At 34.7% G+C, this 12590-nt stretch overlaps 1 protein-coding gene across 2 annotated transcripts; it reads right to left on the bottom strand.

The window, feature by feature from the left end:
• Window positions 1-4072: 4072 nt before the first annotated feature.
• Window positions 4073-9373, bottom strand: LOC132733245 (uncharacterized). Of its 2 annotated transcripts, XM_060719846.1 has the most exons (8): window positions 9123-9373; window positions 7803-7987; window positions 6870-7068; window positions 6392-6502; window positions 5913-5948; window positions 5543-5668; window positions 4963-5046; window positions 4073-4863 (listed from the first exon to the last, which is right to left on the bottom strand). In XM_060719846.1, exons 1-8 carry the CDS (start codon window positions 9159-9161, stop codon window positions 4549-4551), a joined length of 1095 nt encoding a protein of 364 aa, XP_060575829.1. In that variant the 5' UTR covers window positions 9162-9373; the 3' UTR covers window positions 4073-4548. The 2 variants fall into 2 exon arrangements, with proteins under 2 accessions (XP_060575829.1, XP_060575830.1); XM_060719847.1 differs by lacking the exon at window positions 5543-5668.
• Window positions 9374-12590: the final 3217 nt, after the last annotated feature.

Below are 12590 nucleotides of genomic sequence, written 5' to 3' on the forward strand. Positions count from 1 at the left end.
TATGACAAAAACTGTTTGGGAATTTGAACCGCATTATAATGTTTCAAACGTCTGATAATTTTTCCTTGTTATGTACCAGGAATTTAACGCAATTTATACCTTGGATTGTTTTACAGGAAAAAATTCACATCAAACCTTGTTGTAGTCCTAAGCCGAACGTAACTTGATATCTAGTTGTGACGATTTAATGTAAATTTACGATAGAAACTTAACTTTAATTCACGTATTTTCTTTTTGGTGACAACGCATCCCTTTGAATCATTGAAATATGTCATGTATGGATTTGTTTCTTTTAAATTTAAGATAAAACAATGTATACATTTTTCATAAGATGTATCTATCAATTACCTAAATTATTTAATAGTTATATTTTTATTTAACGCAGCATTTGGTTTGTTTCAAAAACGTGTTGTATATTTCTTTGATAAATGATGATACTGAATTTTTATCGTTGCTTAAAGCTTAACAATGCTAGTTTGTGAGATGTTAGTATATTATTATGTAAAACAATCTGTCATAAAACTATGAAAGTACACTTATTTAGGTTGTAATGAATATAGTACATTTTGCTTTTAAAAAAGTGATATATTTTGGCATTCAACAAAAAAACCCTCTAAAATTGCATCTTTACATGCCCACACGTGCCTGAATTAATGCACGGAGGGGCATCTTGGGGTCCTCTATCAGTAAAGCTGGAAAGTCGGCGTATGATCTCTACTTTGTTAAAGCCACGTAAAATTAAAAAGTAAAATTAAATTGTATGAAACTTTTTAGTCTCCTTGATACTGTCGAAATGTATCAATCAGGATAAAACAAGTTAAATGTTGATGCTGCACATCAAAGACTCCGCCACATGATGCGAACAGTCAATCAAAATTGAAAATCGTTCTCAATTACAGTTGAGTATCCGAAGCACAAATCATTTTTTTTCATGTTCTTGGTATGTGCTCCTTGTTTAATAATTAAGTTAAATATTTTTGTGAAAAAGTAGAACCAAATGCATAAATTCACAAAGTAATGCCATGTTTGAAATTCAGAAATGTTTTTCTTTTGAGACAAAGATTGAAACGTCTGGTCGAAGCAAAATAAATTGGATAACAAGTAAAATTGAAATGATTGGTATACTTAAAATAAATACAAGACAATATGTGCCGAGAATATGTCTATTTAAATATTAATACGATTTGCACAATGTTCGAATGTTTTTGAGGACGAACTATTCTGCAGTGATCTCCCCTTACTGGCCGTAGTGTAACCGGCGCGCAGAGTTTACGGTTGAGGGAGAACCGCTTAAGTGGGCGTGGTTTAGGCTTTGTAACTTGTAATTTAATGATTCGACAAGAGATATTGATCAAAGTTTTCCCGGTTCCTTTCCGCCCCGTTAACGAAGACTAAATGCTAGCATACGGAGCATCATATTACATTTTGCAACTTCAACAGAGGCGGAGCAAATGAAGTGAGTGACACTGCCTCAGTCGTTACCTCTCTCAACGGTTAAAAAAAAGTTTTAGAACGATCGACTATAGACTGACTCAATGGCACGTTATTTATCATGAAGATAAAATTAGATAATGATAAAAAAGAATATGATATTCACACATGGCACTATCATTTCAGTTAAACGTTTATATTAATCCCTTAAAGGTCTGTGACATGTTGAAAAGCTATTTTTATTTAAAAAAATGAAAATGGTGTGATTTTGTTAAAACACAAAATAAATAGTATTTCTAAAATGTCCCCATTGCTGTACGGACAAATGCATATCTACTAGACGCCGCGTTCAGCGCGGCGTCCAATAAACCGCAATGGTGTTATATAATATAAATTATAATCTATTACCATCAAAGGCAAGTTTAAAATATCCCATGTACACGAGTTCTCATCTAAAAATAGGCTATGGATGATGACAACTATAAGAAATCTAACGAAATATGTATATGAAACCCGTGCATTAAAATAAGTAAATATTCATGATGAAGTCATATGGAAAGGTATGGATATCATGATGATTGGATTCATAAAAAAAATCCTAACACATATTACGATCTGTGACTAACCAGTATACGGTTCAACGGAGCCTCAAAATCTATTAAATTCTAAAAATTCTGATGAAATATGTTTAGATGACAGCAGACGTAATCAAGATGTATTCAGTCAACAAAAATGTTTAAAAATAGTCATTCAACATTCATCTAATGCTTGCATTGTAACTTGTTAATGGCAGATATCTTGTTCGTTTATATCAATGAACGATTTTTTTCAGTAGATGCGATTTAAAATTAAAATATTTCTTCGCCTTTTCGTGCATGGGATATGTAAAATTGGTTTCATGTTGTTTCGCTATTTTATAATACTATATCAAAATATATACCTTTTCAGTGACGCTGTGTTCAAAAACTCATTATTAATTTAAAAGCTTCTATATTCAAACATAGAACAAACCCAATAGCTAAATAGGAGGGACGGTCAGAAAATATCCGAAATTTTCATGCTCCTCTCATTCCACGTGCAGCTATATACACACATTATATATTGGTGAAAACTACATTCATTCGCCAATAACGTGGTCAGTTTATTTTCAATGATATTTGTGTATACACAGTATTTTGCCCTCTGATATATGATAGGCGTTTCTTCTATCATGGACTTTTTGTTAGAGGAACAAAGCTCTGTAATAAAGTTTCTGGTTGCAGAAGGTGAAAAGCACTGCCACATCTTTCAGAGGCTTAAAAAAAGATATTCTGATAAATGTGTATCACGTTCAACCTTTTCCAACTGGGTTTCTCAGTTTCGTGAAGGCAGAACAAGTGTTTGTGACAGGCCTAGGACTGGGCGGCCAGCTGAGGCGGTGACCCCAACAATGGTAGCAAATGTAAAAGCTTTTGTCAACAAAAATCGTCGAGTAACTTTGGAGGAGATACTAGTAGCCAACAAGTTTAGCATCGGTAGGCATCGGCACACAAAATTTTACACGAACACCCAGGCATGAGCAAGGTAAGTGCCAGGTAGGTGCCTAGACAGCTGTCCGCAGATCAAAAGGTAACCAGAGTATGCAAAAGAACATTTAAGTCGTTTTAATCGTGAAGGAGATAAGTTTTTGAACCGCATTATCACTGGAGGTGAGATGTTGGTCCATTATTCCGAACTTGTGACAAAAGCTCAGTCAAACAGTAGAAAAGAGCTGGTTCCCCACCTCCTAAAAAGTTTAAGCTGTCTCCTTCGGCTGACAAAGTCATGCTTGTTGCCTTTTGGGATTCACGAGGAATGATACTTACTCATTTCATGCCAAAGGGTCAAACCGCGCTAAGTACTATTCTGAAGTAATTCTGAAAAATCTCAGAGAAAAGCTGAAGCAAATGCGTCCCAGGTTAGCACAGAAAAATGTCCTCCTTCTTCACGATAACGCCCCCTCCCATACCGCCGCAGCCACAGTGGAAGTTATCAACTCTTACAAATGGCCATCGTTGTCTCACCCTCCTTATAGCCCAGACCTCGCCCCCTGTGACTTTTATTTGTTTCCAGAACTGAAAAAATTGCTTGCTGGAAAGAAATATAAGACCACGGCGGCTTTGATATCTGCTGTTACACAGTACCTAAAACATAGGTCTACGTCATGGTTCACAGCGGGAATACAAAAGCTCCCACGAAGATGGCAAAAGTGCGTAGACGCAGGTGGATAATATTTTGAAAAAAGAATAGAAAGATTTTTTTTAAATGTTGAATGGTTTTCGAGAACGAGTCAAAAGTCCGGATATTTTCTGACTTCCCGTCGTAGTTGAACTTCGCTATTATTTTTCCTTCTCAACAGAAGAAATAAGATTGAGTCTTTATTTCTTTCTTTCTGATACTGATCTTTCTCTTTATTTTTCATTATACATATATTTTATTATTCAACATGAGTTCTTGCATGCATCAAAAGAGCCCAACCAGCATTCCACTGCTTTAATGATACACAGTTTTCTGTTCTGACTCTCAAATTGCTAAACCACAATAGAAATTACATAAATATACTTTACCTTAGTGATTTCGTCAAAATAACAAAACAAAAAAAAAACAAAAAACAAAAAAAACATTATGTTCTACGGCACATATAATATGATATATTTCAATGATGAATTTGATTTTAAAATTTTATTCAATATATCATTTGAGCTCAAAGGGAAAAGTACTGAAGTATTCAGTAGGAAAAAACAACAACACAATAATACAATATTGTGTAAACTTATTGCCATATGGATACTTAAGTTGCTATTATATGCTAAAAATAAACAATACGACACAATATTATAAAGCATTATTCTTTGGAAAATTATCTTTTTTTACATGAACATTCTATTATCGTATTTCCTATTTGACATAGGATATGGTTTCATACCCTTCTTGTATTTTCTATTATCGTTCTTGTATTTTCTATTTTTTATGTATTGTTTTTTTTTTCCTCTATACAATCACTTATTCTAAGGTTTTACCACAATTGTCATTCCTTTAAAACATAAAACAATTTCAAACTTTAAAGTCATTTCTTTTCCATGCAAGATCTTGCAGCATTCAACATGTCGATACATTTTCATTATTTGGCTTGGAATCTGAATCGCAACCTTGCGCAATACCTTTGCAGACAACAGGACCGTTTTCGTGTAACAGCATTGCTGGCCAAACAATATATTTAATATATGGTCCACTGTTTGTATACTCCTTGTATAGATTCTTGTCAAATGTGTCCTGTTCGTTTACGTCAATAACATGTATACACATAGGTAGTGACTGGACCAACATCATCCAACAAACATATATACATTTTCTAATAAATGGCTTCAAAGCAGGTACAAAGTCATCTTCCGTCCAGCTTGCTTTTATGTAGGCCTGTGAAAGAAATAATATGGGAATTATTTTAAACACATAATGTGTGTAATTTAAAATAAATCGAGTCACTGTGAAAAATATTATATTTCAGATAAATACCTTTTGAACTACGGGAACCATGGTTTCGGCAACTTCCTTCTGAAAAACTTTTAATTTATCCAGTATGGTCTCGGAGCCTTGGAACTATAATTAAAGATATCACATTCATAATATAACCTAAACAAAAAACAATTTAATATTTTTATGAAAGACAAACTACACTAATTTCCATTGACGGATGAATGAGCATTATGTTTTTTTTACGAAATATTAGAAAATGATTTTAATGATGATGTCATTCAAATACAATGCTTTCTTCAATCATACATCTAAATCATCACATATATTCTAAATGTATTATTGTCATAATAATTATTATATAAAAACATTTTCCAAATAATGTACTTCACTGAAAGCTTTATCAATTGTGATTTTTATATAATCATAACCATTATCATTATCATCTTCATCATCATCATCATCATCGTCATCATCATCAGCATCAACACCACCTCCACCACCACCACCGCCACCATCATTATTATGATCATTATCTTAATCATCATCATCATAATCGTTATTATTATCATTATTATTATCCTTTATGCAGTTTCAGAAATAGCATTATTGTTTTATTTACCGCTAATGATGCTCTAAAGCTTTTTGTATAAGATTCATGACCAGTTTTATATCTCCACCTTTCATTTAGTTCGAAGTTTTCGTTAATGCTGTCTTCACTAATTTCTGAATTTCGAATGTTAGAAACCTATAATATGATGATGATAAGGTATTTAAGACCTCTGTGAAAATGAATTTAAATAATATATCACATTACAAATACATAATAGTTTCTTTACATGACGGGAAACTATTTCAATACATTCAATTGAAACTTAAAATGAATTTCTTTACCTTCATTCTTTCATACTTTAAAACACTGTTTTAAGAAACACATATGATAAATGATGAATGAAATGTATATAATGGAAACTATTATAGAAAATTTTTACCCGCTTCATTGGCATTGTTGTCACGCTCGTCTCGTTCTAGAATGCAAACATCATAAAAATGAAAACATAATTGTAGAATATAATTATCATATTTTTTAAGCGGAACAAACACACTTCTGTTCTATGCTGATTGCTCGGATTGGCTTCATTTCAGTTAATGTTTGGGAAAGAATTTCTAAGCTTTCAATCGTTGTACGAATTCTACTGCTGAGGAAAAGGTACATTTGCCACTACTTTGCAAACAAATGGAAACAACAACAACAAAACAAAAACAGACAAAAAATAAAAAGGAAAAAAAAGTGACATATATTACAAGAATAGCACAAGACATGGATCAAATCTAGCGAAATAAATCTGACAGTCAACCATTCTAAGTTATCTTAAGTGTTGTCATAATGCATATGAATTAACCACTCAGGCATTTGGCCTTTGAAGAAAAATATTGGGCAATATTATGTATGACAAATAAAATACTTCACTGCATCTGGATGTTCTTGTAAACGTTTATACTCTTCAAACAGATAGTTGACGGTGTCATCAATTTTATCTAGTAGAGTTCCAGCCTTTTTCTTGCAAAAGTCATATATGTTCTGAAAGATTGGTGTTTGCATGTATACAAATCAAAAAAATAATTGAAAAAAACGCCATTTCTTCCTTTATAATTGTGCCCTATTACAAGTCCGTTTGGAATCAGCTTATTAAAAGACACACAAAGACAGACATTTGTGTCAAATAGTTAACGGGATATTTGATGTTTATTTTCTTATCAAATGATCAATTAGCTAGACATCTAAAGAAATCTGGGTGTCATTTATTTCTTGATTTTGACGTTCTTAAATTATTTATTTAAATAATGCAACTACCAAAGTAAAATATGTAACGGTCACCGACTTTTTAATGGAAATCCTTAAAATCCAAATCTAGCACATGATTGATAAAAATGATAATTTTTCTTACAAGTAGCGTCAGGTAAAGTGTTGCTGTTGCCTCCTCATCATCATGTCCTGCCCCTGTAAGACCTTGAAGTGCATCTGTCCATTCGTTGTCGTGGAGTTCTCTGTACACTTCACCAACTTTAGTTGGATGATTCGTGTCAGATAGATCTGTTATTGCTGGGTCGTCTTTTGTTAATTTCTCGCCTTCTAACTTACTAAGCCTGACGCATAGATACAGAATATATATCAAATCTAACGCATATTGTGTTTATTAAATAATTACATATATCTTTCTGTTGTGATCTTTTAGAAATTATATCCTTGTCAGCAAAGAAAAGAAACTTGATAAATCAATGTGTCGTATGTTTATTTTATTATTACATAGATAAACATTTTTGCGGAGGGTCGATCACTAATATTATAAGAACTTGAACTCAACCCTTGTGTTATTCATTGATCGGAAAACGTGTTGTGTTTTGCTTGTATATTTACATGCATGAATTAGCAATGAAATAGGATTTTGGAAATTTTGAAAGACATTTTGTAATCTGGGATAAATACATGATATAAAATGTCACATCACAACACTTCTTCTCCGATACATTATTCTGACAAAGTTCGACGATAAACCTATTTACATCATTGTGTATTTTTTTAACAAAATTCAAATTTGATTGAAAGATTATTAACATTTAAAAGCGTTTTCATGATTAAATGATACATAACAGTTCATGATAAATATCTAAAATGCACTCGTCTATCTTTCAATCTGTATGAATCTATTATCATTTTAGTGCAAAGTCTAAGATATGAACTGACTGAATAGCAAATAGTATAGACCATGATCAGATAACACGGATTTGCCGCCTGATCTAGGTTTGCTAATGATCGTATCAATTCTTTTTTGAGAGATATTGTTGCCGCAAGCAGGCCGATGGTTAAGGTTTCGAATTACCGTAGAAGAAGCTCCATGTTTTTTATTTCTTCCCTTTCAAGTTGATAAATATCGTCAACGCGTAGCTTCCTGAGGTCCTCTATTTCCTGCTTTAGTTGATCATTTTCTTGCTTTAGTTGCCAATCGTTTCCAGAAGAAACAACATCCTTACTTTTAAATGGATTTCTTATATGCCATTTCGTTTTCTAAAATAAACCAGCAAGTAATGACAAGAACATGCGACACATTAAATGATGAACAAGTAACAATAGTTATTAAAAAGTTCGCGGTTTGACAAAACTGTGATGGGGCGTCCGTGGCCGAGTGGTTAAGGTCCTTGACTTCAAACCACTTGCCCCTCACCGCTGTGGGTTCGAATCCCGAAAGGGACTTTGGATTCTTTCATGTGAGGAAGCTATCCAGCTAGCTTACGGAACGTCGGTGGTTCTACTCAGGTGCCCGTTCGTGCCTGAAATAATGCACGGAAGGGCACCTGAGGTCTTCCTCCATCAGTAAAGCTGGAACGTCGGGATATGACCAATACTGTGTCGATGTGACGTAAAACCCAAAACAAACAAACAAAAAACAAAAGACTAAACTGTGATGTACAAATCATTATGCTATTTCATTTCAGAACTGTCTCCACTATATTGTCATAAACATTAAGAAAGAGCAACGGTAGACATTACATTAGGACGTAATATGTACCGAGTATTTCACGCAAATTATATATAAAAATGATTCTTGAATAAGGAATGTTAGACAGTGTTTTTATATTCAAAATTATCACACTTTTTGTGAAAAGGGTAACATCCCTAGGTAGCAGTAAGATACAAATGAAAATGGGAATGAAGACTCAATCTGATTTCTTCTGTTGAGAGGAAATAAAATGTAATGTCTTTACTAGTTACATGTAGCACACGTTCTAACAGTATTCCATCCTTAACTAAATGTGTGGCTATCAATAGTCACGGGTGATAAGAGAAAATATTATACTGAGCTGAAATAGGGGCAATACATGCTATTAAAGCAGGCATAACCTTGTATTTACGAGACATCTTTTAAATGTCCCTTTTTCTTCTTACCGCGCTAAATGTCCTAGAAGGACCTGCCCATTTTTTGATATGGACACAATCATTTATCAATTTTAGAACAGGTTATACATATGTATTGACTGAATAACAAATACTTAAAACATTGATCAGACAGCGCAGATGTAACGGCTGATCTTTGTTTTCACTGGTACAATTGGTAGAAACGGTAGTCACAAGAAGATTAATGGTTGAGCTATTTCTATTTCTGACATACAAATGCAACGAGAATTTGATACATTATAATTACCTTGTTGACAAGACTTAACTTCTTTTCTGTGTCAGTCATCAATATATGCAGTTGATGCTCGATCACGTCTGGAGGCTTATTTTTGAGTTGTTGTATTGTAGCATAAATATGTTCTAATTCAATTTCAACGTTTTCAAGCAGGCTACCTTGATATTGCTTTTCACTTCCTGCATCTTCGTTTCATGAAATATAAAAGGTTGACTTTTGCTCGGAAGGATTGTTACCCCTACAGAAAATAAATTAACCAATACTTTGTTTAGAATCGGAGCGCTCCAAATCAGCCTTCATATTTCGCTTAATTTCCATTCGCTTCACTATAGGTAATCACAAAACAAATGACACTATGGTGGCTGATTTGGTACACTTAAGCGAATTGCGTTGTTGAAAGCGACAACACAACCTATATCGTTATCGCCTTTTCGTCTTGTCGCTAGCGAAAGCGCCAAACGGCGCGTTGTCGCACTGTCGTCTTGTCACTTGCAAAGCACGTCAAATGGCGCGTTGTAAGCGAGAAGGCGACAAAACGACATTGAGACAACAGGCCGTTTGGCGCTTTTTAGTGCTGTCGCTTGCGACAACACGGCGCACGAAATTCTATTAAATCAGCCTTTATATATAAGCGTGTTAGAAAAAAAAAAAAATAAATACATGCTTGCACTGTTGTGTATTATTATCGTGGCATATTTGTACCATTCATGTTTTTGCCCCACGAACATCCCAAGCGAAAGTCGAAAATTAAAAAGTTAAAATGGTGGGAACCCTGAGCAAAAACACGATGATTTGCAGTGCGCGGGGCAAAGTTTAAAACAGTTCGCCCTGAGGAGGCGCGGAGCGAGATTTAGGAAATAAATTGGAGGTGGCGCAAAGCGAAAACACTCTAATAAGCTCCAGCTAATTAGCGTGTTTTCGCTCCGCGCCCAAGCTTTTTATTTGTTAGTCCCCCGACTTTTTGCTTGGTGGGGTCGCGGAGTGAAAACACGCTAAATAGCCAGGCGCGCGGCGAAGGTTCATGTATTAACCTTCGCTCCGCGCCCCCGCAAATTAGCGTATTTTGGCTCCGCTTCCCGCCGTTTTATTTTTTAAATCTCCCTCCGCGCCCCGAGGGGAGACGTATTATTTATTAAACTTTGCCCCGTGCATTGCTAATTAGCGAGCTTGAGCTCTGCGTCTCCGCCATTTTAACTTGTTAATTCTCGACTTTTCTTCGCTTGGTGGGGTCGCAGGGCGTAAAATCGTTCATTAGCGGGGCGATGCAAATTTTATTTATCAAACTCCGTCCCGCGCCCCCGGTAATTAGCATGTTTTCGCTCCGCGCCACCATAGATTATGCTAAAATGTTTTGTACAAAATTTGATCTGCATGCATCCATGATAATTCTATGAAACTTATGGTGGCTGATTTGTGCCATTCGTGTTTTCGCCCCGCAACCCCGCCAAGCTAAAAGTAAAGAATCAACAAGTGAAAACGGCGGGGTCGCGGGACGAAAACACGCTTATTAGCGAGGGCGCGGGCGAAGTTTAATAAATAAAACTTCGCCCCGCGGGGTCGCGGGACTTGATTTTAGAAATAAAACGGCGGGGGCGCGGAATGAAAACACGCTAATTAGCACTCCCGCTAATTAGAGTGTTATCGCTCCGCGCCCCGCCATTTAAACCTGTTAATTATCGACTTTACGCTTGGCGGGGTTGTGCGGTGAAAACACGCTTATTAGCGCGGGGGAGGGGCGAAGTTGTATTTTTTTTAAACTTCGTCCCGCGCCCTCGCTAGTTAGCGTATTTTTGCTCCGCTCCCTGCTGTTTCATTTCTTTAATCTCACTCCGCGACCCCGCGAGGGAACGTTTTATTGATTAATCTTCGCCACGGGTTTCCGCTAATAAGCGTGTTTTCGCTCCGCACCCCCCGCCATTTTAACTTGTTAATTCTCGACTCATCACGGGACGAAAACACGAATGGCTCAAATCAGCCACCATAGATTATGCTAAAATTAGCTTTGATTTAAATTTGATCTGCATGCATCCATGATAATTCTATGAAAACACACTCATTAATATCCATTTATGAAACGAGACACTCACTGTAATCTACTTCCTCAATTTGAATTTAAAATAATTCAAATAATCTCAATCTGTAATAATATTGCTTTGAAAAATTGGTTTGATGAGCATGAAAACTATATAGGCGTTTACTCGAAATACGGTGTAAATCTAATGTAATTTAAGGGATAAGAACTAGTGTTCATCATTTCATAAACAGTCTAATTTATGAATTCGTTGGTTAAATTCTGTTATCAAAGTATGTCACGCAAGGCGCTTGAAAATTCATCGTGTTAATCGAAACCTACTTGATCTAAAGTATAATAATACACTTGATTTTACGCCATTTTTTTTTTTAAATCTTAACAATCATGAAAATCGTTTTAATAACATAAAAGTATTATACAACTAAGTGACGATTAAGTACACTCACGATTTTTGATGCGAAACTAACAGATTTATTAACAGTTTATTAAGTGAGACCAGATGAGTCATGCGATTAAGTATACAATTTACTTCCTTAAAAAGTTTGTATTTTTATAACCATATTTAACGGTTCTATTTGATAAAAATGGAACGCGTGGTAAAATGATTTATCTAACTTATCATTTATTATAAGTTAATGTATAAATGCGGTGTATTCTTTTCGTGTAATCATTTATTGTTTTTGATAAATGCATAGTAGTTTTGACATTCAAATGTATTTTGTTACAATTCATGTTTGAAACAAGCGAATTAAGCACATGATGCAATTACAATTCAATAGCAAATAAAAAGGAGGAAGTTGTTTTAAAAGTTTAAACAATAGTTTATTTCAAACATTTTGCACAATCATTTTACATATCACCATGAATAACACAATACAATGCTGAAAAAAAGGATCAGCTCTGAAATGATATAAAAATGCTTATCAAGGCATTTTCCTAAATTAGGATTTACTATTATTATTATATTAGACGGGTTTTTAAAAATGTTTGAAATATTGAATACTAATAGTTTGTTTTTTGTTTGTTTTTTTTTGTTAGAGAAAGTAAATGTATGAAATCAGATTTGTTCTTTATTTACGAAAAAAAGTTAATAATATTTTTAACATAAGAGAGACAACACAAATAAGTTGCTTTACAATTATAATGTGAATGAATTTGAACCGAGTCATGGCAAAACCAACATAGTGCGTTTGCGACCAGCATTCAACCAGACCAGCCTGCGCATCCGCGCAGTCTGATCAGGATCCATGCTGTTTGCTATCAGTTTCTCTACTTGTTATAGTGTTTGTAAGCGACCAGCATGGATCCTTTTCAGACTGCGCGGATGCGCAGGCTGGTCTGGATACATGCTGGTCGCAATCGAACTATGTTGGTTATGTAACGAACTATGTTGGTTATGTCGTGACGCTTCTTATTTCTCTGATTAAAATTGACCGTAAAAAAAAATC

The sequence above is a fragment of the Ruditapes philippinarum genome, unplaced genomic scaffold (assembly GCF_026571515.1).
Source record: "Ruditapes philippinarum isolate M1 unplaced genomic scaffold, ASM2657151v2 ctg17713_1_1_1_1, whole genome shotgun sequence".
NCBI lineage: Eukaryota > Metazoa > Mollusca > Bivalvia > Venerida > Veneridae > Ruditapes > Ruditapes philippinarum.